The sequence below is a fragment of the Herpailurus yagouaroundi genome, unplaced genomic scaffold (assembly GCF_014898765.1).
Source record: "Herpailurus yagouaroundi ecotype Mexico unplaced genomic scaffold, PumYag 77, whole genome shotgun sequence".
Lineage (NCBI taxonomy): Eukaryota > Metazoa > Chordata > Mammalia > Carnivora > Felidae > Herpailurus > Herpailurus yagouaroundi.
In genome coordinates, this window is record NW_024412388.1 from 53626042 (window position 1) to 53653760 (window position 27719).

General features: G+C 41.9%; 1 protein-coding gene across 3 annotated transcripts in view; it reads left to right on the top strand.

Moving 5' to 3' along the window:
- CACHD1 (cache domain containing 1) overlaps positions 1–27719 on the top strand; it is a 215038-nt gene that overhangs the window by 138010 nt on the left and 49309 nt on the right. For all 3 annotated transcript variants that reach the window (XM_040470494.1, XM_040470496.1, XM_040470495.1), the window contains 4 exons: positions 626–732; positions 19055–19181; positions 22052–22196; positions 23084–23300. In XM_040470494.1, coding sequence (XP_040326428.1) covers positions 626–732; positions 19055–19181; positions 22052–22196; positions 23084–23300 — 596 coding nt within the window. The remainder of the gene's footprint in view (positions 1–625; positions 733–19054; positions 19182–22051; positions 22197–23083; positions 23301–27719) is intronic.

Genomic DNA, 27719 nt, shown 5'->3' on the forward strand with positions numbered 1-27719 from the left:
TCTCTCTCTCTCTTCCTCTCTCTCTCTCTTCCTCTCTCTCTCTCTTCCTCTCTCTCTCTCTCTCTCTCTCTTTTTTTAATTTTCTTCCCTGGATAAGAAAACCAAGGTTCAGGAAAATTGAACAGAGCAGGGATTCAGGTCTAGATGTTGCCTAAGCCCCAAGCATTCTTTCTCCTTCATTACTCACTATTTTTGTTCTTGATCACTGGTTTTCAGATAAGATAATTTAAAGAATCGTTTCATATATTACATCAGAGCTTAAGTCTGCATTTTAAAAATTATTGTCTGATTTTGTCAAATCTGTTTTCTGTATGATTTTATCAATAGTGCCTCACTCAAATTCATTAGGGAGAGAATTGGGTCAAAGGATTGTTATTTTTTAATCTCCTTAGAATTGAACTTGACTTCTAAAGCCGCCTAGAAGCAGATGTTGTTTTTTCCCATATTGTTCTGAAATGATATTTTTTAATATTTAAAATCTAAATCACAATTTACTGTTTATGAGCTGGATATATACAATAAACAATATACTGTTTATTACTGTTCATATGCAGTATGAATTATCTTGTTGGTTTTTCTGAATTTAATAACCACTAAGTAAATATTGCTAATTCTATTGTTTCAGATTTGATGGGAACTTTAACACCAATGTATCTAGAACAATTAGTTGTGATCGACTTTCTACTACTGTTAATAGCCGGGCCTTCAATCCAGGACGAGATTTAAATTCAGGTCAGTAATCTCTTGGCTTATAAAGGTGAACTGTATTTCACCACATTCACACTGAATAAATGTATTGCTTTAGATGTTATCCCTTAAGATTTGAACAGAAAATATCATATACTTAAAATTGGATATTTCTTTCTGGAAGTTGACACTTGGAAGAGGGAAAGGAAAAAGAAAATCCAGCTGAACTGTATTGAGTGTTTACTGTATAGTATATATATGGCATATACCTTGCTAGACTCTTGAATCCGTTGTCTCATTTATTAGGAGTTTTACACTCGTTATTTTAAAGGTTATTTTAGAGACCCATCTTTGCATTAGAATGTGCTGAATTTATATTCCCTATTTACAATTTTTAATTTGTTGTGGTGTTTTGGAAAGGATGATGAGGAAGCATTTCTAAGAAATGGTGCCAGGATGTTATATATTGAAGTTGCGCTTTGTTCAAATGCAGTGGTAATAACTATTAGGGTACCTGTGCGTATATAGTTATATATAGTTCCAAAGGCACGTAGTGTCTCTGCTATCTTGTCCTGGCATTCCAGTCTATATTTCTCACCCTATTTGTCTTGTTATGTACATTTGTTGATGGGCTTCAGAACCTAAAGGCTTCCCTTTTAAGAGTTAGAAATAAAATTTAGACATCACCTACCAGCTTCAATCCTCAGATTTTGCTAAAGAAAAATCTGAGGCTCAGGAGATCCTAAGGCTTCCCTTATTATTGGATAGATGAAGGATCTAATCCTTAAACATGAAGAACTGTATTTCCCAAATTCCAGGTCTCTTGCAGATATGTAAAACTCTAGAGAAGATAGAGGAACAGAATATTTACTTTTAGGACCCCATCCAGTCATGGTCCGTGGGGAGAGTTGTGGTCTTTGGGAGTTGTTGTATACACAAACCAAGTAATCTAAGTAAGCCTGGAAAGGAAGAACTATAAGCCTTCTGTTGCTTAAGGATATTAAAACTCCAGCTTCTGGCTAAATTAAATGATCAACCTAAATATGCCAAGCACATATTGTCTAGAGCAATATATAATGGATTTGGTTTTTGTTGTTGTTGTTTGTTTTTGTTTTTTGTTTTGTTTTTGGGGTTTTTTTTGTGTGTGTTTTTGGGTTTTTTTGGTCAGAGGCCTTTTGGAGCAAGTGGGGTTAATTCTTTAAAAAGTTTACTGAAAATATTTTCCATAAAAAAAAAAAAAAGAGTAGGGAAGAGCATAGAGTGGACAGAGAAAATGAATTATGGAAGATTCCATAGCTGGCACAGGGCACAGAGCTGGAACTTGCATTTTCTAGTTTCCAGATTCACTCCTTACCTCTTTACCTCCCATATGCTCAGTAACACAAGACATGTTGCTGGGTCTGAAGACTTGAGTTTGAATTAGCACTTTTTGAATAGGATCGGATATAAATGTGTCCCAGAAATACACATCTTGTTAAAAATTTTTACAATATACGTTAACTTGTGGGCTGTTTGAATTAATAAGGAAAAAATATAGTTCATTACTTCTTTATATACATAAGATACAGAAGGGCTCACACATAAATGTTAATACTTACCTCTTAGTTCTGGAATAGTGGGATATGTTTACTTCCTTATTAATTTTCTTAATTTTAAATAAAGCATGCATTGCTTTGTAGAACAAGGGAAAAAATAAAGCAATAAGGAATTACACACTATTTTCCGGTGTTATTTTCAGTCCTTTCTGGTAGACAGTACCTTTCATAATACATATCTGATAGTAGATCCTCACTATGGTGCTAAGGTTCTAAACAAAAGTCCATTACCCTCCTGGCTAGGTGACTGGGACTTGAGAAAGTGCAGGCTGGGGCCAGGCTGAGGGTGGTGCATGCTCCCTTGGGAGCCAGAACAACACTCTTCTGCCAGGATCTCTCACCTCAGTGGGCCAGACCTTGGAGGATCTGGAAGATGCTGCAGCCAGGGCTCCATCCTCATTGCCTTATTTTATATGTTTTCATTGTTTCTAATAATGAGTGTATTGTTAAGATCTATCTCCATCATTAATAGTCCTAGTGTGTACCTATTGAGCACCTTCTATGGGTAAACACTTTTCCTTTGTATTAGGTCAGCTATAAACGAAGCAAAAAGCTTATATTCTGGGAGCTGGGGGACATAAATCTTAAAAGGACAAGGAAATATACATGTCTGATGATGAATGTTATGGAGGAAAAGCAATGTAAGGATGAGACACAGTGGTACTTTGGGCTGGGGAGGGGAGGGGGGGAGGAGGGAGGAGTCTTCTTATTTTATAAAAGTGCTCATCACGTTGAAAAAAAAAAATTGTCTCCCTCTCTCTCTGCCCCTCCCCCGTTCATGCTCTGTCTCTCTTTATCCCAAAAATAAATAAACGTTAAAAGTGCTCATCAGTGAGATCTGAATAAGTGGGCTTGAAAAACCGTAAGAATAACTGGAGGAAACGTATCCCAGGCAAAGGGTGTGAGTTAGGAGAATGTTTAGTGTGCTCAGTAACAGCAAGAAGGCCACTATAAGTGTGATTCAGTGGGTGAGGATTGACAGTAGAAGATGAGACCAAAGAGGCAATTGGGGGCCAGATCACCAAGGATCTTACTTTACTGGCCCTTATAAGGACTTCAGATTTTGCTGCGAATAAGATAGGAGGTCCTGGGGCGCCTGGGTGGCTCAGTCGGTTGGGCGGCCGACTTCGGCTCAGGTCATGATCTCACGGTCTGTGAGTTCGAGCCCCGCGTCGGACTCTGTGCTGACGGCTCAGAGCCTGGAGCCTGTTTCAGATTCTGTGTCTCCCTCTCTCTCTGACCTTCCCCCATTCATGCTCTCTCTCTCTCTCTCTGTCTCAAAAATGAATAAACGTTAAAAAAAAAAAAATTAAAAAAAAAAAAAAAGATAGGAGGTCCTGGTGGAGAGAGGTGAGGGCAAGGAGCAAAGGGTTTATGCAGAGTCATGACTTGGCTTAGGTTAAAAGGTTTATCACTGCTGTGGCAAGAATACATAATAGCAAGGCAAAAGTGGAAGCAGGGAGACCATTTAAGAGGTTATCCCAAAATCCAGGTGGCAGGTGGCCATAGCATTAATAGTGCAGTAACAGTGAAGGTGGTGAGAAGTGGTTGGATTCTGAATGTGTTTTGCAGATAGAACCATTAGGATTTGCTGATTAATTAGATGGGGTGGGGAGTGTGTGAGAGAGTAAGAGAAGATCTGGCAAGGACTTCCAAGGTATTTGGCCTTATCAATGAGAATGACAGTTGCCATTTTTTATGATAGAGAATACTGGTGACAGTCAAAGAATCAACATTTCAGTTTGAAACATTTTCAGTTTGAAAAAAGTGGGGTTTGAAATGTGCATTAGAGGGGCGCCTGGGTGGCGCAGTCGGTTGAGCGTCCGACTTCAGCCAGGTCACGATCTCGCGGTCCGTGAGTTCGAGCCCCGCGTCAGGCTCTGGGCTGATGGCTCAGAGCCTGGAGCCTGTTTCCGATTCTGTGTCTCCCTCTCTCTCTGCCCCTCCCCCGTTCATACTCTGTCTCTCTCTGTCCCAAAAATAAATAAACATTGAAAAAAAAAATTTGAAATGTGCATTAGATATCCACATGGAGAGGTGCCTGAGTGGCTCAGTCAGTTAAGCGTCCAACTTCGGCTCAGGTCATGATCTCACAGTTCCTGGGTTTGAGCCTTGCATCGGGCTCTGTGCTGACAGCTCAGAACTTGGAGCCTGCTTCAGATTCTTTGTCTCCCTCTCTCTTCTGCACCTCTCCTGCTTGCTTCAGATTCTCTCTCTCTCTCTCTCTCTCTCTCTCTCTTTCTCTCTCTCTCTCTCAAAAACGAATATTTTTAAAATTTTTTCGTTTTATTTTTTTGAAAATTTTTAGTGTTTATTTTTTGAGAGAGAGAGTGCAAGCAGAGGAGGAGCAGAGAGAGGAAGACACAGAATCTGAAGCAGGTTCCAGGCTCTGAGCTGTAAGCACAGAGCCTGATGCAGGGCATGAACCCACAAATGGCAAAATCATGACCTGAGCCAAAGTCGGCCACTTAACTGACTGAGCCACCCAGGCATCCCTAAAAAAAATTTTTTTAATTAAAAAATAGAATATCCACATAGAAATGTTGTCTAAGCAGTTGGATATACAAGTCTGGAGTCTGGGGAATGGGCCAGACTAGAGACTGAAATTTGAGATTCATTGTGTATAGGTAATACTTAAATCATGAGACCCAAAAAGGTCATCTAGCAAGAAGCCGTGGATAAAATGGAAAAGAAGTCCAGGACTGAGTCTTGGGATACTTTACTGCTTAAAGGTCACTGAAATGAAGAGGAAGCGGTAAAGGAATTTGAAAAGGAAGTCAATCTGGTAGAAGACCAAGAGAGCCATCTCCTTGAAGCCAAGTGAACAAAGTATTTCAAGAATCAAGGAGAGGTCAACTGGGTTAAGTAGGCCCAGTAAGATGAAGGCTAAGAAACCTGACCTTGCATTTAGCGGCGGCGTGGGGGGGGGGGGGGGGAGTCCTCAATGAACTTGAATGAGGGCTGTTTGGTAGATCAGTAGACTAGAATGATAGGATGATCCTGGTTAGTTCGAGCTCTTAAAAATGGAGAGGAGCTGGAAACAGTAAGTACATGAACTGCCAGGGCTTGCTGAAAGGAAGGGAAGCTGGAGTGCCATGTGGAGTCAAGAGAGTGTTAAATTGAAAGGAGTTATAGCATGGTTGTGTGCCAAAGAGGAGGATCCAGTAGAGGAAAGCTAAAGACCCATAAGCAAGAGGAGTGACAATTGCTGGAGCCTTTTCCTTGATTAGGCAAGAGATAGTGGGATTCCAAGGAGAGGGTCCAAAAGCACAGTGTTCATTCTTAATAAGAGGAGGGAAGGAAGAGCAAGTGTGCAGAGATGCTCATAATGATCAAGGTAGTGGGCATTCCATTCTTCGTGATGTTGTTTTCTCAAGAGACTTAGGAAGCAAGATCATTGGCCAAGAGAAAGGCCAGAGGAAGCAGTATTGAAGACCTCTTCGTTATGTTGAGATTATCTTCTCTAACTGAGGTTTTAGAGTAGAACTCCTCTGAACACATAATTGGGAATCCTGACAGAGTTCTGTTTCATTACAGTAGTTATTAGTGAGGGGAGAGGGAGTTTAAAAAATCAGGAAGGGGAGGAAGAAGATGGTGAGGACAGAGGTGTATGGTTAAAGATCAGATCTTGAATTCTGATATTTCTAAAAGCATGACTCAAGTGTAACATACTACCCTAAGGAGAGTTGTTCTCGGCACCGTTGACATAGCTAGATTTACAAGCAGTTTTTGGCAATATTCAGGTATTTGAGAACTGACTTGCTTGTATTTGAAGTTTTGTGACATTCCACCAAGCAGTGGCTGCATCCCAAAGTCCACATTCTTGAGCAGTCATTTGTAATTTAAGAGGAGTGGTAGGTGGTGGAGGGTGACCTCAGAGCCCCCCCCCCCTTCCTCCTCTACAGCTCATGCCCCTTTTCAGAGCAGAATTAATGGACTTCATAGGCTATCGCATGTCTGATATTTACATCTGTAAGATGTCCAGCCTCGGGCCCTTTCAGACTGTATATAATCCATCAATGGGTCCCTAATTGATAACACAGTTTCATATTGCTTTTCAGACTAGCTGGAAACAGACTCGCAAAAATTGTAAACCATTCTTAGCTTTATTTAGCCAAAACTAGGTCATGTGTCCATCCATCCGACACACATGTATATTCTTTTTCTTAAACCTACCCCTGCCAGATCTCTGCTTTCTAAACTGACTCCTTGTCCCTGATTCCATTCAGGCAACCAGCATTTGACAGTTCATGCGTTACATTATGGTGCTGGTAATGTTTTGCTCAGATTCCTTCTTGCTTTTATCCCTAGTTTCTCTCCCTCCCTCCCTCCTTCCCTCCCTCCCTCCCTGTCTCTCTCTCTTTTTTTTTTTAATTCCTGCTGAGCTATTTTCTTGTGCGTAGCCTGATCCCTAAAGAGAGTTTATTTGAAGAGTCCAAGGAAAGTTGCCTCTTGCTCCCTTGAGTTATGCAATTGAGGTGTGAGCAGAGGGGAAGTTAGTCTTTCTTGCCAAAAGAAAAAGTGCCTGGACTTTTTTTATATTGTGTTTGATTTAAAGACCTCATTTGAAGTTGCAAACTTCGATCTTGGTAGCGTCGCAGTCTCCATCGAGAAACGGGATTCACGGGGCGTAAGGGCATCTGTAAGTCAGGTTACAGCGGTACATGCTGCCGGAGGCACAGGTGGGCACCAGGGCCTGTGTTGCCACTTTCAGGGGCTTCACTGCATCCTTCTGTGAATGCCAAAGATTGTGTGTTGTAGGCTTCTCTCTCTCTTCTTTAAAATGCCATGGGAATTATCTGTTCAGTATGCTAATGCCAATGCAATGAAAAGCTTGTGTTCTATCTAAAAACCTAAAATAAGAGAATAAAAATCAAACTAGGAATTTCTCGTTTCTTTTTATGCCTAACTGTCCGAGCTTCATGATTGCATTAGTGTCACAAGAGATGTAATAATTATTCATATAACATCTAAAAACTGTTCAGTCACTTAGAAATCTAGAGCTGCCTGGGTGGCTCAGTCAGTTGAGCGTCCAGTTTCAGCTCAGGTCCAGATTTCATGGTTCGTGGGGTCAAGCCCCGCATAGGGCTCACTGCTGTCAGTGCACAGCCCACTTTGGATCATCTGTCTCCCTCTCTCTCTGCCCCTACCCCACTCTCTCTCTATCTCTCTCTCTCAAAAGTAAGCAAACATTAAAAAAATACTATTAAAAAACTATTCAGTCACTTAAAAATCTAGATTGTTGAGGCTATGCGATTCAGTTTACATGTGTGTGTACACGTATATACAAAATTAAGTATACAGAGGCCTCTTTTCTTCACTGATTCCCCTTCAAGTTCCAGCCCTATAATGGGTGCTACTGCAAAGACTAGTCTTTCTTATAGTTTGTCACAAGAACCCTTTTATACTGATTGCAGAAGATTTTATTAGTCGCATATATTCTCATATGCATCTTCTCTCATAATACATATCATAATGGATACAGCCTGGTTTTGTTTTTGTTTTAGTTAACAAATATATCCTGAACATTTCTTTGTATATATGTGAATAAATATACTTCTAGATCATGATGGTAATGATTGTATAACATCCTTGAAGTAGGGACACCTGGGTGGCCTAGTCGGTTAAGTGTCCAACCCTTGATTTTGGCTCAAGTCATGATCTCATGGTTTGTAAGATAAAGCTTCGCATTAGGATCTGCGTTGACAGTGCAGGGCCTGCTTGGGATTTTCTCTCTCTCTCTCTCTCTCTCTTTCTCTCTCTCTCTCTCTGCCCCTCTTTATCTCTCTCTCAAAATAAAATAAATAAACTTAAAAAAAAAATCCCTGAATTAACCAGTCTGCCCCAGTTTAACATTTAGAATGTCCCAATTTTTTTTAACTGTATCATTGTTCCCCTGGAGGGATTTCAGGTGACCCCTCTTCAGTTTTCCTTGACCCCTGTGTAGTAGTTGACAGGTAAACTTCTTTTTTGAAGTTCTGTCATCCTTTGGTTTCTATAAAATTACTCTGTACCATTTACCTGTTTACTTCTGAGTCCTTTTCATTTTTCAGATGTCCCCACATGTCCTCTCTTACTCACCTTCCTCACTTCTAAATGTTATCTCCCCAAATGTTCTCAATTTAGCCAGCACATGCTATGAAATATTCCAAATCTCTCATTCCAGCTGTGGCCTATTTGAGTTTTTTTTTTTTTTTTACTGAGTAACCAAATTTAAGACACACATGTCTCTGTGATTATTCTGTAGCTACTTCAAAAATTAAATTTATTTAAGTTTATTTATTTATTTTTGAGAGACAGAGTGAGAGGGGGAGGGGCAGAGAGAGAGAGGGGGAGAGACAGAACGTCAAGCAGGCTCTGCACTGTCAGCCTGGAGCCGGATGTGGGGCTCGAACTCATAAACCATGAGATTGTGACCTGAGCCGAAACAGAGTCAGATGTTTAAGCGACTGAGCCACCCAGGCACCCTGCTACCTCAAAAATTAAACAGCTCACTTTTCTCTAAACTTCTCCCCAGTCAGGGCTCACTATCACAATTGGTTCCACCTCCATCCTGGTCACACTGGGAATTCTTCCTCACCTTTTTCTACCTAGTACTTCTCCAGGTTTTAACAGATTTCTCTTGAGTTGGTGACCAAATGAGAGTGTGAGTGAGTGGATATTGTTAAGCATTTACTATGTACAAGACCCCTCACTAGGCATTTACTATGTGTGCTTCTTCCTGGGTATTATGCTGACTTGTGATGTAGTTCTCATTGTCCCCTTTGCACTGAAGGGGCAACCTGGCTCAGAATCCGTAGTTCAAAGATATGTCTTGAATCCCTTTTTCTTCTCCGTTGCTAATGACAATAAACTTAGATCTTCATAGACCTTTCTGTTAATATAGAAATTAATATAGAATATAGAATTAAATACAGAATTAATATAAAAAACCTCCCATTAGGTTTCTCTGCTTTTATTCTCTTTTTCAATATATTCTGTACACTATAGATATTTTGCAAACATCTGCGCTGTAACTCCATTTCTCAAAAACCTCTGATGACTCACCTGTAAGATAAAGTAGAGGCCTTTCATCTCCATTTCCTCCTCCTCCTCTTCCCTCTACCCTCAGGGAATCACTTTCATTTCTTCAAATCCCCAATCTCTCTCACTCTTCCATACTTTAGCTTATGTTATTGTTTTTATCCTAAAATACAGTGCCTGCCTTCTCCGACTTGTAAAATATTGCTCATTCCTCAGGGCCCAACTTCTCTGTCATCTTTCCTGATTCTTATAGGTAGAATTCCTTGTCGGTTGTACAGGTTGGGTTCACTAGGGGCACGCTTCATGGAGACTGGCAGCCTGCAGGAAAAGGAAAGAAGTGGGATTGAGCGGTGGGAGAAGTTGGGCTGAGATACAGTCTCAGTGGAGGCCTCAGCCACCTCAGGGGGAGCTTGCAGGCTGGGGGCGGGTGGGGGGGGTGTCATTCAGAGTCATGTTGGCCCAGCTACAACTCTTCTTTATTATTTTACTCTACAGTACATTCTTAGAAATTGAATTTTTTATCTTGAATATTTACCTGATCCTCTGCTCCTTTTCATTTAGTTTTTATTCATTGAGTTCCCGATCTAGTGACCTGCCCATAGCAGGTACACAGTAAATGCTTTTTGATGAATGAATGAATGAATGAATGAATGAATGGAAGGAAGGAAGAGAGAAGGAGAGACTAGGATTTTCTTTGTGCTGTTGTTTTTATAATGGAAGAGCCAAGCCTTTTGAAGGACCTTAGTGAAGAAAAGAATGTGGTTGTAATTTGCTTGCAAGTTAGGGCTGGTTTCTTTAGCTTCACAGCAAATCAGACATAAATATCCCAGGTATATAGAATGACACAGACTATGCGCATGAATAATATCATCCTACATTTGTATGATACTAACTATGGTGAGTCCAAACACACAATGTACACAAGAAAATCAATCTGCTCTACTTCTTAGTACCTCATAAACCATCTCATGTTTTCATCTTATTCTTACCATGGATACCAAAGACAAGTATCCAGTCCATTTTATAGATGAGAAACAGGCCCAATTGATCTACCTAAAGTCAAACAAATTGTTGGTATTGAGATGACTAAACATTATGTGTCCTGACTCCTAATCCAATGGGCTTCCTACCACAGACAGGTTAAGATGAGATTTTTCCATCCCTGTGATCTGCCTACTGACATTTCACACTCTTTATGTCTAAAATCAAACCCATGTCTTAGACTCTTCCAAGCCAACCTCTTCCCTCTCCATGTTCCATGTGTCAGTTAACAGCAGCTTCATTTTACATGTCACCAAAGCGTGAGATCCAGAACCAACCTATGGCTCATTCCTTGTACTTCCTCCTAAAGAGCTTCTCTCAGGTAGCATCTATATATGCTAGTTTCTGTGGCAGACACCAAGGTAATCAAGACAGAATTTTTACTCTCAAAGCTTAAAAACAGTTGTATATATGTATTTATTGAGGGGAGTGAAGGGAAGGAGAAGATCAACAGACAATACAGTTACCATACAGCTAAGTGCTATAATGATAAAGGTACCCTGGAGCACTTGAGCCCAGATTCTAAGATTGAGCTGAGTTTCAAAAGACAACGGGAATTATCCTGGTGATATGCATGTGGTAAGTACATTTCCCATTTAGAAACTATAAAAAGTGCAGCCAGCACAATCAGTATCATTGTATAAGAGGGAGTAAGTAACAGGAAATGAAGGTGACACTAAGCTGGTTTTTAACCACTTGTATATTACTCTGAGGAGTTGGGTTTGGTTTTGATTTGTTTTTTAGCTTGGAGTCAACAAGCTGACAGACTTTTAAGCAGCATAAGCCAGAGAGTTTTGTGGAGAGTGGACGGAAGTGTAGTTAGCCTGGAAGAAAAAGAAAACCAGACTAGACTATTACATGTTATCCAAAAGTGGGAGGGGGCAGTCGAGAGATGGCCATGACATAAGCAAAATGGCTAGATGAGGGATAAATGAGACGGCAAGAAGCAGAGAATCTTTGTAGATCACTCACTCTTCCAAGTTGTTTGGCTGCGAACAAGGGGAAAGGTCCCTGATAACTTAGGGAAGAGATAGCATGAAGGAAGTGTTCTATTTTTTCTGCTATTGCTAATCATTTAAGTTAGGGAAAGTTCATTGTTTTTTAAGTTAGGGAAACTTGAAAATGTTTATATGCTGAGGACAGTCAGTCTAGGAAGAAAGTAGAACTAAGGAAACAGATGGGACAGTGGAGTTACATGTCTTGGTCCAGTTGTTCCAGTCATCAGAGTCACCTGGAGTGCTTTGTCAAAAAACCCAGCCCAGACCTGGCCACTCAAAATGGTGGCTTGGTAAAGCTTGGGAATCCGTAGGTTGCAAAAGCTGATTGTGACAATCAGCTAGGCTTTGAGAACTCTGTTCAAAGTTTCTCCTACCCTTTCCATGAATGTTTGGAGATCACCTGGTCCTTTGGGTCCTCTGGGTGTGGTCTATTAAAAGGAAGGGGATAGAGTAGTAAGTCCTACACTGATCCTAGATTGCCCCAGAAGTTTATGCTGGATTCTCTGAGCCCATGACCAGGCTGTCTTAACCGAATCCAGGACAGAGTGGAATGGTTAGTTTTGCATTATGTAGATAACCTAGAATGGATACAAGGAACTGTGAGTTTGGAGCAGAACCAGAGATTTGAGGATGTTCTCTCCTTCATATTAGACTGAAGTAAATACAGTGGGATTAGCTGGGTCAGCTGTCATTAAGTTTGGCAGTGGCCTTTTACTAGCATGGTCATTGTGGTGGAAGAATCACTGGGCTACATGGCCTGGAGCCCATTCAGGGGTCAGAGCTTAGGGTGACTCTTCCATTCCTGAGGCAGAATATGCTTAGCTTAAAATGGGAATAATAATATCTCTTTGGTAAAGCTCCACAGGAAGCCTTCAACTCTTGTTTGGCTCTTGCTTAGCTGTCAGACACTTGAAAGATTAACCTCTATATGCCTTGGTTACCTGAATGCTAAATTAAACCTACCTCAAAAGGTTGTAATGAGAATTAACTGGGATAATCTGTATAAAAGACTTAGCAAAGTGCCAGGTACATGACCAAATACTCAATATGCCTACCACTCCTGAATATATAAACATTGTCTGAGGGTCCATGAAATATGGCTCCTCCAGAATATGTGGTAAAATGATGCTCTAGAAGGGAGCTAGGAGTAGGAACTGGAAGGTGTGATACAGGGTATAATGCCACAAATTTGGTTTGGAGTCCTAAAAATGTTTGTTTTATTCCCCTCCACAATGATTGCTGTTGCACAGAATATTACTGAAATGTGCTCTGTATTTTTGGTCTTTTGGGGAAGTGTGTGTGTGTGCCTGCCTGCCTGCCATTTGTGTATTTAGGACAGCTCTTGTATCTTATATTTGGCAAGCTGTGGGAGGTAGATAGCTTTGTGTGTTTAGCTGAGTAGTGTGGGGCTGGGCATCAGAAAGGCCAGAGTTCCCTGAGGTGGGGGAGGCAACAAGCTTTCTACTACAGAGCAATTTCTTTGTGTTTCTACCTTTGTGGATAATACCATCAGGAAAAACCAAAGTCACAGCCCAACTACAAGCGGTTTGTAATCCATCTATTTCTCATCAGCCTGGTGGTTTAAGCATTACAAAGGGCAGTCAAGGAGTTTGGGGACATGGTTTCATTTTGACTAGAGAAGCTGATGGAAAAATTGGTCAGATGTAGATGGTGAAATTGGAAGGGAAATATTTGGGGGCCATGGGATCTGGAGCCCATATGTTAGAATTCTTCACAGACAGCATACAACACTGAATGCAGACAAATCTTGAGACTCAATGGGAAATAAAGAACGCCTATAAAGGGGAATGGCACATTTTTCTTAAAGTAAACTCTACCTCTAACGTGAGGCTCAAACTCACGACCCTGACGTCAAGAATTGCATGCTGTGCGACTGAGCCTGCCAGACACCCCGGAAAGGAACATTTTTTTTTTTTAAACGTTTATTTGTTTTTGAGGCAGAGAGAGACAGAGCATGAACGGGAGAGGGTCAGAGAGAGAGAGGGAGACACAGAATCAGAAACAGGCTCCAGGCTCTGAGCTGTCAGCACAGAGCCCGACGCGGGGCTTGAACTCACGAACCGCGAGATCATGACCTGAGCCGAAGTCGGACGCTTAACCGACTGAGCCACCCAGGCGCCCCAAGGAAAGGAACGTTTTTTAGCTGCCTTTCCGACAACGATTTGTGTGTTGTGATTCAAGAAAAATAAGCCATTGGGTATTTTGAAATTGTCTTTGCTAGAATTAACATAGGAACTGTGAGAGAAAAATAGTAAATTTGTTGAAAGCTACACAGAAAGTGACGTGGGGAACAGAGCTTGCCTTTAAAGAACAAGGAGTTGTCACAGGAACCCCCTTGTTTGTTAAAGGCCAATATGAATTTTCTCTCTCATTCTGTCTAAATGTTTCTTGGTCCTATTTGGACATTTTCCTTACTCTTGGGTCAATAATAATCATCTCTTAGTACTGACTACCAAGTTATTCTAAGTTACTAGGAAGTAAGAATACTAATTTTTTCCTCCTTTTTTTTTTTTTTTTTTTTTTGCATAAACTTGATCAAAGTCCGTTAGAAATTTGCTCTTTCTAGTTGTAAATCTTTGCGCTTCCTTCCTTCCTATCGACCCTCATTCATTACCCTTCTTACTTCTCTTTGGTTTCTAAAGGATCTATGGAAATACCTCATCCAAATCCATCACGTAGAGACTAGAGATGAGGACATTGTGAGAGTTCATTGGGGGCAGAGGTGAAGAGCCTTGGCCAAGGCCATCATTCACTGGTTCATCTAGCAGTTAGCGACTCAGTGCTTCCTAAAACGAGGCAGGCACCAGGCTCTGTGATGAACTTGGCTCCAGACTCTGCTCCTGCCCTCACAGAGCTTATGGCAAGTCTGCCTGAGAGACCTGAAACATAGCCACAAAATCAGTACACTGACCATTACTAACTTTTGCTATAAGGAAAATACAGGGAGCTATGAGAGAGGATAATAATTGCGGTGGGGGGTGGGGGCGAGGGGCGGTCAGGGAAGGTCTCTCTGAGACGGTAAAAGAGTTCTTCCGGGCTAAGGATCACCTTGTGTGGAGAGTTTGGCACATTTGCCGAACTGAGAGATGTAGCTCTTGACGTACAGTGTAGTGAGTTTAAGAGGGTAAAAGTGAGGTTAGAGCGGGGTGCCTGGAGTGGGGTCAGTTGAGTGACTCTTGATTTCGGCTAAGGTCATGATCCCAGGGTCATGGGGCTGAAGCCACGCTGAGCCTGGAGCCTGCTTAAGATTCATTTTCTCTCTCTCTCTCTCTCTTTCTTTATATATGCATATATATACATATATATACATATACATATATATATCTTTTTATATATACATATACACATAATATATGTATATATAAAGTGAGTATGGAGAGTAGGAAGGGGCCAGATGGTGCAGGGCCTTATCAGTTTTGGATGCAATGCGAGTTGTAGCACAGTTGGAAACCTTGGGAGGGTTTTCAGCAAAGCAATGTTGGGATTTGATTTGCATTTTAGAAAGATGCCTTTGGATGCTGTACAGTGAGTAGATTTAAGGTCAGAGAGCTTGCCAGTCTTAGAGATGGGACCAAAATCCATGGCTTCCTATTCCCAGTCCATTCTGATTTATCAGCATCTTTCTTCTAGTTCCTAAGTGCCAACCCAAATTAAATAGTGCAAAATAGCATTGGGCCTGTGTCCAATGGGCTTTCTTATGTTTATTCAAATTGACAGTGAAAGACCCCTCCAATCTGTTGAACACCTACAGAATAATTAAGAGGTCTCTGTGATACAGTTTCTCAGTGGCATAAAAACTCTATTCTCTAAAATATGCTTTTAATGGCTTAGTGTCACTCAGAGTCCTGAGTGTTATAATTAGCTTGACTCTGCTTTCTGAGCTACAATATGTGTCTGTGCCCTTTTCCAGCTAAGCCAGCCTGTGGGGTCAGTGGTGAACCCCGTGACATTGGACTGCTCAGCTGGCGTGGGCCAGTTTTAGCAGCTCAGCCACTTGTTTTTTTCTCACAAGATTAAATGCTCACATTAGCTTAAGTCTTCTTGCCATTGTCCTATCCTTTCTGTCATGGGCCTTCTTAATTGCAATTTATTCACATTGTATATTTACACACTAATGCAGCTGGTTATTTTGATTGAGAAACACCAACATTTGTATATTCTGCCTCTCAAGAGACTTTTCAATCTGCTGATTGCCAATGCATTCAGCATGTATTCACTGACCTCATAGAGGCACTGTCATGCTCTGGAAAGAGCATGTGGCTTTGGAGGCAGACACACCTAGATCAAATCATGACTCTGCCCTTGAGCAAGTTCATTCAGCATCTGTAAAGTGGATATAATAACAAACTCCTAAAGTAATTATGAAAATCGGCACACTGTGTGTAAAACTGGTCTGTACGATGCTCAGTAAACTTTCACTGTCTTATTATCAAATCAGCCTTATTGAGACATAATTGACAGGCCATAAACTTCACAAGTGGAACATACAGTTGATATATTTTGACATGTATCATCTCCCGAAATCATCAGACAAGCAGGCTTTTTCTCTCTCTAATTACCTATTTCTGTGCCTGTCATGCTGGCAGTGGTGTTGGGAGAACAGAGTGTCAACCGTTATCGTTATCCTTGCTCTATATTGATTGAGTCACGATATCGATCTTTAATTGGACTTGGCATTAGAAGAGAGTTGGTTAAAACAAACGTGTCACAGATGGCTGAGAAAGAGTACTTCTGAGCAGAGGCTCCCAGCCTGTATGCTGCACACTTCAACCCTGCAGCTCTCACGGAGGGAGCACCTTGATGTGAAGAGAACTGGGCATCTCTGCTCAAGGCACAGAGGTGACTCTGATACAGAACTTGTCCTCAAGGATCTCCGATTCTGGGGATGGAGGAGCGAAAAGTTACCCGGAAAAGTAATTACTCTAACCAGAAGGTGGGAGAGGTAAGATGCTGGAGGATTTCAGAGACTGTAGTAGCTTCCAATCGGGCAGAAGCTCCAGGGAAGAAGAAACCATTTACTGCCACCTTCACATGTGTGTGTCTGAGTTAGGTGTGTAGAGCAGTTGAGACGAATACAGGTCCTACCCGTTGATAGCCTAAAACCTGACACTGTGCATCATGGGCCGGCAGGTTGGACGTATGCCCAGCCTTTTCCTGGACAGTGTCCAGCATTTCTGAGGAAAGAGCAAGCATGCAGCACCCCGGCCCAAGTTATCCAGTGGCCCCAACACCTCACTAACTTCTAGGAATGGGGGAAGCTGCCTCTGGGTTGCCTGTGTGGAAAATAGGCCTCTATTCACCTCCACATCTTGGTCAGAGAGGGGCCCAGTTGGGGTTCACACCACAGTGATAGATTCCTGCTGGGCCCTGGGGTCCTCATTACCATCATATCCATCATCTTCTGCTAGTACCGGATAATGGATGAAATTTAATCAGATGCCAAAGGAGTTCTCAGCAGGAGGGTTTGAGGAACCTTGCCTGATACTTACACTCTAGTGGCGGAATGATTATAAGGAACCAAAATGATCTTTTGTGGGGAGACTAAATGTATCATGCACTGTATGAATTCTGATTTATTTTTAAAACATTCTCGCTCTCCTTGGCTCCCCTTTTAATAGTCTCACTGTAGCCTGTTTATTGTTACAGATGTTACTTTTAAATGAGGTCATTGAGCTTTACTTCCAAAGGCAGTGTTTGCCTTTTTATTGCCGGCTCGGCAGGGCTGCCTCAACACCAGTGCTAACATGAGATCAAGGCGAAGGCTTCAGACCCCCAGAGAAAGAGCCGCCTCCATGTTGACATGCACTCACCTCAGCCATAGGTCTCCAGGGAGAGCGTGGTCGCCTGAGTCCAGGTGTTGACCTTGACCTCTGCCTGGCAGAGTAGGACGGGCACCGGCATTGTGGTCACGCGTGCTTGACTGCGGTCTTGTCCGTGGGGAGCCCTCAGGGAGGCCAGGAAACTCTGAGAGGGCTTCTTGGTCTGTAACTTGAGGATAATAATTTGTTACTCCTAGAATTTTTGTGAGGATAAAATACGCTGCACTTTCTCAGTGTATGTTTGGTGGGGTAATCGCTAAAGCGTGAGGCACTGACCATGCTTTAGGCCCTCCGTGGAGTGCATATCACACACAGTGCAGTCAGGGGACCAGCACTATAACTGAAGGCCCACTGACCAAATCCAGCTCGCCGCTGATTGTTTGTAAATAAACTCTAATTGGCACACCCTCACACTTACGGCCGTCCATGTCTTGGCTGCTGTGGCACTACAGCTGCTGAGTCGGATGCATTGCAACAGAGACTGCTTGGTCTGCAAAGCCAGAGTTCTTGACTCTGCGACTCTTTGCAAGAGTTTGCCGACCTCTGAAACAGACTCCAGGGTGGCCGCGTGGCGGTCAGAGCTTCTATACATTCTTGTCAAATGCGCGTCGCACTTTCTCTTTGCCTTTGCCCAGACTCCTCCTCCCCTTGCTTTGCGCCCCATGACCTGCTATGTAAGTCTTCTGGTGGATCAGTTACTGCAACAGGGCTTGGTTTTTGCTCAACTGTGTGTATCCTGCAGCACGTAAAGCAGTAACGTACACATAGTGAGTGTATAATTTGTAACTGATTTAGTGGGGAAGAGAGTCAGAAGGGCATCAGAGAAGGGAGAGGATAAGCAAGGCTTCATGGAGGTTTGGGGACAGGACTGCATGCGGTAAGGTAGCTGTCATTCCTGCTGCACGTCAGTGGCATCGGCGGGATACAGTGTACATAGGAAGGGAGGCGATACCGTGTGGTAAGAACATAGGAACCAGGCTTGAATCCCAACATGATCCTTTACTGATGAGACTTTAGACAAATCACTTAAGCTCTCTAAGCGCATTTTCTTTTTTTTTTTCTTTTTCATTTTTTAATTTATTTTGAGACAGGGATAGACAGTGTGCAAGTGGGGAATGGGCAGAGAGGGAGAATCCCAAGCAGACTCTGCAACACCAGTGCAGAGCCCGATGTGGGGCTCAAACACATGAACCTCGAGATCATGACCTGAGCCAAAGTTGGATGCTTAACCAACTGAGCCACCCAGGCGCCCGTCTAGGCATATGTTCTAAAGTCCAAAGTAGGGAATAATAATACTGCCTTCATCATACAGCTGTTTTAGGGGTTAAATGAGATAACATGAAGGAAAGCATGGATCCCAGTACTGGCACATTAGAATCACTCTAAGCTATTACTGAATGATGGTGGTTCTGACCTTTCAAGTACCATCTGTGCTATTTTCCTCACTGTGGAGTGAACGGGGTCAAGGTCATGGGTCTAGTCCCTCTGAAGACTAGCCCTTTAATGTCACTCTTTTCCACAATTAGAGAATGTACCCCAAGCCAGCAAGTGTATGCTGGTCCAACAGGGACCAACCTACTGAGGGGAGAGGCTAGTGCAAATGAATCATTCATGCTGGGAAAATATTCCAGGACATAGAGTGTCACCATGCAGTGTTAAGAATAATAGCTTCGCTTGACTGAAGCATTCATTACATTTCTCTATTCATGGGTGTTTTTTAAGGAGCAGAAAGAAAATGTTTAGTGGAAAATTTACAGCCTTAGATCTAGTGGGATTTCTTCATACTACAAGCAGTTTATGCAAAACAGATGCCTAAGGATCTGCCTGCACCTGTGGATTTGGTGGTTATATTTCATTTTCCCCACTCCAGTTCTTGCAGACAACCTGAAATCCAACCCTGGAATTAAGTGGCAATATTTCAGTTCGGAAGAAGGAATTTTCACTGTTTTCCCAGCACACAAGTTCCGGTGTAAGGGCAGCTATGAGCATCGCAGTAGGTATGTGGACTTGCTTGCTAAATGCTAAGGTTTTAATTACTACTTAAGAGTCATCTGTGTGAAATAGAGACTCCTCATTTACATACATGGTTCTGCCTCGAAGCTGTGATTTCAGGAACTTGTTCTGAAATGATTTCACCACTGAGCATATGTGGCTATGGAAACTCTAGGAAGGGCAAATGGTAAAGCCCAGAGTTTGTCTATAAGCTGTCTAACAAGCCAAAGAAAACAAAATATTCACTAAAGAAATTAAATTGTTAGAGGCGCCCAGGTTTTTTTGAGCTTCAGGCATCTTTGATGAGACAGAAATGATAATCCTTTCTCTAAAGTGCCACCCTACATGACTTCATAGCCTGTCTCAGAGTGGACTTTGTGATTCCCAGCTTTCCTTTCTGTGACAATGCGCTTAGCCATCTTTTTGAAATTTACATGCAATCTGAGCTACTAGAAGTTTTAAGGGTGTCCAGAACACATTGGATTGAAGATGGTTAACATCCCTTCTCTTCTCACGGAAATGAGTGGAGTGTGTACCGTTTAGCCAGAAGGGTGGTAATGGTGAGCTCATTTGTATGACAAGACTCATCAATTTACAGAACCCCTTAGGCAAAGGCACTTCCCTTTTGAATCCCTACAGCTTCCCTTCACAGTGTCAGATGTTTGATGCCAGAAAATCTGGAGCTAGTGCAAGATGTTCGTTTTTCATGCCATTTTTTGGAGTCTGAATTAGCCATCCCTTTAGCCTCTCTTTATCTTTACTTTAAATTGTGTCTAAAATTTTCCCCAGGGAAAATACCTCTTCTGTGCTTTTCCTAGAAAGATCTTTGTGTTGTTGGTATGGTTTCTACTGTTCCCTCTCTAGACATCCTGGTTGAAGACTTCAGTGTCTTAGAGACTAGACCAGAAGCCATGACCTTGGGTCTAGTCTGGCTCATCTAAGGAGAGGCCAGAGACCCCATGAACCATCTAATTTGCATTTACTTCTAAGAAGATAGTTTGACTGGCATGCTGCTGTTAATGAATCACCCATGAGGGAAAGTCCAGAAGGACAAGCAGGGCCTTGTCGCAAATCATCAGCACTCACCTCCACTTGGAAGGTTTCATGCATATCCACTCTGAATCTGCATTAAACCAACCCTCAAGGCTGTCTTCCCTTGGCCAAGTAGTAATCGTGGTTCCTCCCCTCATAGATTGCTGTTCCCAGCTCTTTACTTGACTTAACTGTTGCAAGTTCTCTACATCCTTTGAAATGTGGAATGGGCTTTCAGAGCTCACAAGAAAGGAACCCGTGGATACAAATCATGCTGTGGGGACTGATTCCTTCCCTGATTTTACATTTAATGTTACTATTTATACATCCCTCTAAAACAGTTTTTTAACAACTTATTGTGACAGTGTGAACACATTCTGCTTTTCATTTCATATGGGTTGAGTTGGAAAGGAGATATGCTAGGTTTGTTTTTGTTTTTGTTTCTTGTTTCTTGTTTTTTTAATTCACTCACCTTGCCTGGAAGACGTGCAGAGTTCAGTATTTGACATGGTTGTCCGTGTTGGGATACTCAGATTTGCTTCCTTTCTGGTTTCTCTTTCATTTCTGTAGCCATCTCTTCTGGATTCTTTTATTCCGTTTCCCTACTGACTTAATATTACTGACTAGTGAAAGTACAGTGGTACTTCAGGGTTAATGTAGGATGTTTGGCTTGAGAACAAAAGTGTAAACTTGGCCAGATTTTGAAAGATTCTTTTTTTTCTTTTTTTTTTTTTTAACTTTGCCTATATTTCTTAATTTGTGCCCAGGCTTTTGTGACTCAACTGGCATCTGACATTTCATGGAAAAATCTAGGTTTTAGGGGTGTCACTAAACAATTCTCTTGAGGCTGACTTGCTTTCTTAAGCTCCCCCTAATTTGTTCCAGCTTTAAAACTGTGAATAGAGACCTCATTAAACCTCTCTCACAAGCCTTCCTGTACTGCACATTAGCTGAAGCCTGCTTTTGATGGGAGGCATTTCTCCTTTGGACCTTCCCCACCCTCCCTCCACCCCCTTTTCTTAATGTTGGCAAACAAAAACCTGGCAAGGAGAGCTGCTATCACAGGCTTGGACAAATTTGATGGCATGGTTTTAAATGCTCAGATAAGGGGCCTTTTGGTGGCTGACCTGTGTGAATTGCTTTAGTACAGAAAGGAAAGGGCTCTCTTAAGCGGTTAGCTTTGTCTGGTAGAGACAAACCAAACCTGCTATTGAAGGCTGCCCAGTGTGCTCACGGATCCCAGTCTGCCTCACTTTTAGCACAGCCCCACTCTGTACGTCTGCAGAGGAGGACGTGGCACGGGCAAGTGGACCGTCCTCTCCCTCTTGGGCGGTCTCTGCAGCCCGAAGGGCCACCAGTTCCATTTTCTGTAGCTGACTATTGGGTAACCTTGAGCAGTTATCACCACACACAGCTGAGAGCATTGCCTTTCAAGTATGTTGAAAAGACCAGCCCCCCAAAGTATTTGCTGCCCCCCCTTTTTTTCAAGTTTATTTTTTATGTAATCTCTATACCCAATTGTGGGCTTTGAACCCACAACCCCAAGATCAAGAGTCACATGCTCCACCAACTGAATTTGCTTCTTAAGATCTCCTCCCAGTTGCTTTAATCTTTGGAAGACCTAAGTTACCAGTCCCTGTTCTATGTTTACTATTGTCTCAAGGTAGTGTTTCAGTGCACCAATACCATTTCTCCTTGCCAGCTGATCTCTCCATCCTTGTGCCATCCCTGGAAAAACACATGGACATCAAATGCCTGCACATCTGTAGTGTTCACAGCTGTGTAGGTTGAGGTCTTTTTACCTAAACCAGGACTGACCCCAGAGAGCTTCTCCCCCTTCTAGACCTATCTACGTCTCCACGGTCCGGCCACAGTCAAAGCACATAGTAGTGATCCTGGACCATGGGGCTTCTGTCACGGACACCCAGCTTCAGATCGCCAAGGATGCTGCCCGGGTCATCCTCAGCGCCATCGATGAACATGATAAGGTGACCATTACCCCAGTGACCCCTGTGGCAACTGAATCTTCCTTCAATGCCTTTCAGAAAGTAGTTTATGTTTTATGATCTATATTTTTAAATCCATATTTAAAATGACTTTGGGAAAAGAGAGTTGGTTTGGTTTTTATTCTTGTTTGAGCAAGCAGCTACCAACTCTGGTTTCCAAATCTCTTTTACAATTGCCCCCACCAAGCCAAGTCTTGTGCTTCTTCCTTCATGGCTTCTGGTAAGATTTCCAATAAGCTTGACTTGCACACTGGAAGTTGTGTGCTGAGGAGGGGAAAAGGACAAGGGCTTGATGCTGGTGGATGGCTGAACTTTATCTCAACATTTATGAGAAGTGTGGGATAAGGGAAGGCTTCTAGAGGTGTCCTAATCTCTAGGATACCTCAGAGACAGGTGTGTTTATAGCTAATGATAATCTGTTGCGTGTGGATGTTTTGTGCTTCATCATTTTGACTTTTTCAGCTCCTAAGGTTTTACTGACTAATCTAGTTGCTTAAAACACTCTGTGGCTTTACCCTCACCCCCACCTCCAATTGGAAAACCAAGATGGTTAGTACTTGCTAAGATTTTTCCCTGCATGCAACAGTTACTCTTAATGTTATAGAAGAACACCATACTGCTGACTTCATCTTGAAACAAACAAATCAACAAAAAAACAAACTCTAGAGTCCCTCCCCGTTACCAATCCTTAACTAATCCTTTTCAAATTGGATAGATTTATGCCTCCAAACATTTATTTTTTAAACTCTCAGAAACTGTTCTGTAGGCCTTCTCAGTTCTTGGGCTTTTCCAGAATTAAGAAAAAAAACAAAGAAACAAACAAAATTTTCAAATGATAAGATAACAAGATTTCTTTTTCTGTCCTCCAGATCTCTGTGCTGACTGTGGCCGACACGGTCAGGACGTGCTCACTCGACCAGTGCTATAAGACGTTCCTGTCTCCAGCCACCAGTGAGACAAAAAGGAAAATGTCCACCTTCGTCAGCAGCGTCAAGTCTTTGGACAGTCCTACCCAGCATGCAGTGGGATTTCAAAAGGCATTTCAGCTGATTCGAAACACAAACAATAACACAAAGTTCCAAGCGAGTAAGTGTGCTCTCTCAGAGGACTTAGAAACTAACAGATCAAGGATGTTGATAGGAATACATTGTAAATTGATCACACAGATGTGTGAGAGGGATTTTTAAAAAACCGGCCTGGGATAAAATTTTCATGTGTTGTCCTCCTATTCGTCATCTAGGACTAAGATCTTAATTCAGTTTTCTCATCTTTTCCAATCAAAGGTACTCAGCCTGCATGATTTCTTCCTTCACAGAGTCTCTTCTTCCTGCCCCTTTATTAAGAACACAGCCCCATTTATTTCCCAGGGGAATATCCACGTCCTTTTTAATGCTAATTGTCAGCCTCGCCTCTCGTGGACTTAAGAGTGGATGTCTGCTTGTGCGCATGTGCACGTAAACAAGCTGCAGGATTCTTGCCTTGATCCTTCCTTCTTGTAACCAGCTGTCATTTAGATGAGCACGGCCCTTCAAATGTACAAAGGCACTCTAATTTAATTTTCATGTATTAAAGAAAATCTGGAATTAGGATGCATGCTAAACTGAAGGAAAAGATATTTGAAATAAGACACATGCTTTGAAACTACTGAAAGGAATCTTATGTCATTTTCCCTTTTATATTCTAATATCTATTTGTTGGATTTTTTTTTTTAATGAATATATCCTATTGAGATAAACTTAATATATTTTCAAGTTGTTCTGTGTGTCTGCATTAAAACTAAGATAGTATTGAGAAATGCAAAGCATAGTAACTGGCACCTGGTGGTCCCTTAAAAAGTGGAGCTACTGGAATTATTACAACTAATGATGGTGGATGCCATATTTGGTTTATGTTTGTATATAACAAATTACCACGAATTTAATAACAGCTTAAAACAATGTACGTTTATTATCACACAGATCATCCCGTGGGTCAGGAGTTCAGACATGGCTTACCTGCGTTCTAGTTGAAAGGATTTATTTAGGGTTGCACAAGACTCAGTCTAGACATCACCTAGGTCTGTGGTCTCCTCTGAAGTTTGGAGTCTTCTTCCAAGCTCAGCTGTTGGCAGAATTCATTTCCTTGCAACTGTAAAACTCCCATGTACTTGTTTCTTCAAAGCCAGCTGGAGAGTGTCTCTTCTTTGAGCCCCTGACTTCAGGGATGGCTTGGACCCTCTTTTAAAGGGCTCATTTGTTCTAATCAGACCCATCCCCTTTTGAATTAATCTGTTTTCTCTCCCTTGTGATTAACTTATTAGAAACCTCAATTACATCTGCAAAATCTCTCCATCTTTGGATGGATGTACTATATGTAGTACAATCACAGAAGTGAGGGTGTGGGCCATTGGGATCATCTTAGAATTTTGCCTACCAGTCCTGTCAAGCATCAACTAGTCACAGACCAATATTACAGGACGGCTGAGAGTAAAGTTCCCCACAATTCAGTAAGGCCAGTGGAACAAGGTTGACTCCCAAGTATTCAAGACAGATTGGCTAGTTGGTCAATGCCATTTATCAGCTGCTGTTTACCTATCCACACTCCTCACCAGACTTTTCTACTTGATTTCTCAGTCGTTAAGCCATGTTCAGAGTTTAAGTCCATTTTTTATTATTACGGTATTCAAATAATGGAGAGAAATGTTTGGCTGTGGCCTGGCAGTGATTGTGAGTCAAGGGAGCCCAAAGTAAGTTAATGAGGATCATTTTGGGGAGCATGGTAAACTAGAGGGCACATGGCCCATGGAGAAGGCAGCTGTTTTTCTATGCAGCCTGTGATTGCCACGTAGGAGGGCCTGCCCAGGGTTGCCAGATCTCCTATTTTAAGAGAAGCCAGAAATCTGGATTTTTATGTGAACCCCCTTGGTTTTCAAATGTTGACATTTGTTTCAGCTTTAAAACTGAGACCTCATTAAACCTCTTCTTACAAACTTCCCTGCACTACACATTAACAGAAGGCTGCTTTAATGGGAGGCATTTCTCCTCTGGGTTTTTTGGTTTTTCTTAATGTTGGCAAACAAAAACATGGCAAGAAGAGTGACCATCACAGCCTTGGAGGAATTTTGATGGCACTGTTACTTAAATACTCACTGGAGTCCTTTTTAAGCCAAGTAAGATGTTCCTAAATTTTTGCTCACAAGCATTCACTTGACAGCTTCTACTGGCAGTTGAGAGGAAAAAGAACTCAGAGTGAATTGCGTAAGGAAACACATCAGAAATTAGCATTGTCCAGCTCATTAGGGAGAGATTTGAGGTGTTTTCAAGCAATTTAGCATAGTGGTTAAGTATGTGGGTTTTGGACTTTCACCAATGTGAGTTCAAATTCCTACTCTGAAATTTTTATAAACTTGCGAACTCGTGTAAATTATTTGATCTCTCCAGGCCTAATTTCCTCTTCTGCAAACTGAGGGTGATAATAAGATCGAGGATTCCATCATAAATATTAAATGAATATTACCCGTGGTTATTATGATATTCAGTTTCCCATAGGACTTCTAGCTCTGGCTAAACTAGAGCAGACACCTCAAACATCTAAGTTGACCTCAAGCCTAGATGACTTGAGGACTACACTTTATAGACTTGGCTACAGCATAGGGAGGGATGTACTCATCTTAGGAGCTCGCACTCTATCTCATTACTTCTCTTCTGTTTCCTAGATAATTATTTAGCTTCTGCTGAATGCCTAATACTGTTTTAAAGCCCCAGGGTGGGGGGGAGTTCTAATGAGTAAGACCTACCCTGTAAGATTGTTGTAAGGATTAGTCTGTGTATGATAATAAAGTATCTGCCCCAGGTGAGTAGCTATATGAACACAGGCTATCTGCCATAAATCATGGTGGCTTTGTACCAATTTGTTCTGCACTAATCAGAACATCCAAAACTTTTACCCGTTGCTGGCTCTTTTTCAGTCCCATGGCAAATCTGTAACTGATACCATCGACATATTTGGGTTGCCTGTTGAGGGTGGGATTGGTTCGTAGGTCATTTTGTAGCAGAAGGAATACAATGGTGAGGTAGGAGTGGGGAATCCAATGGCTTGGGCGAAGTCCAAATTTGAGTTGCTCTTTCCTCTTTGATATTGACCTCAACACATGCTTGTATCAAGGCTTGGACAGGGACTTGTCAAATGGAAGCTGTTGTGTTTTCTTCCTGGCACATGCTATGTCTTTGCTCCGCCCCAAGCCCTTATAATTACTCACCCATGACATTACTAATTATAAGGTTTAATTCCTCTGAGTGCCTAGGGAAGGAATATCCAAATAAGTACAAACATATCAAATTTGGCAGGTCCGATATCTAAAAAGGATAGGACTAGGAGAGAGGCTGGGCAGAGACAATGAGGCTGTTTATAGGGTGGATGTCTTACTGTTGGAATGGGAAGGAAAAATACTTGACTACTAAAGGAGGGGCTGCAGGCTGCTGGCCTTCTGGCTTTCCAAATGTGGGCCTGTGCCTTAACACCAGCTCTCAGTGACAGCATATTTTATCTAGAGTCATAAAGCTAACTAAGTAAGGAAACTCAGAGAGTTCTCTTTTAGGTACATCTTACGTGTGTCCAGGCATTTATCACATATGGTACCTTTGCTGTGGGGTGGTGGTTTGTTTGCCTCATACTTCAGATCAGCCTCATGGTATATCTATACTCCCCCAACTAGGGAATCAAGTAGTATTTTTTTTCCAGTCTGAAGTTTAAGTGAGAAGTTTGGGGACTAACAATATTTCATAGGACAGTATTTACATCATTGGAAAAATATTGACATCAAGTTTAAGATGGATATTTCTAAGCTTAGAGATTTTTTGTGTGTGTGTCAGCCTTCACTTCTTAATTTCTGATGAAAAAATAGTACAATTAAATTTGCAGTTAGTGGGGCACCTGGGTGGGTTCAAGCCCCACATTGGGCTCTGTGCTGACAGCTCAGAGCCTGTAGCCTGCTTTAGATTCTGTGTCTCCCTCTCTCTCTCTGCCCCTCCCCTCTCATGCTGTGTCTCGCTCTGTCTCTCAAAAATAAATAAACATTAATTTTTTCTTAACTTGCAGTTAGTATTAGAGAATTATTCAACAATCATAATACACTTATTTGTATATTAAGTTTTGGTAGTAAATAAGAGACAACAACTTAGATTGCATTTACTTCTTTGAGTCAATTTTATTAAACTCCATTCAGTTCAATGTACAACATTGATACAACATTAATTATTCAATTCTGTATAATAAAGAATGCGGGGCGCTTGGGTGGCTCTGTCAGTTAAGCATCCGACTTTGTCTCAGGTCGTGATCTCACGGTCTATGAGTTTGAGCCCCGCATTGGGCTCTGTGCTGACAGCTCAGAGCCTGAAGCCTGCTTCCAATTCTGTGTCTCCCTCTCTCTCTGCCCCTCCCCTGCTTGTTCTCTCTCTCTCTCTCTCTTTCTCTCTCTCTCTCTCAAAAATATTTTTTTAAATCTTTAAAAGATTTAAATATTTAAAA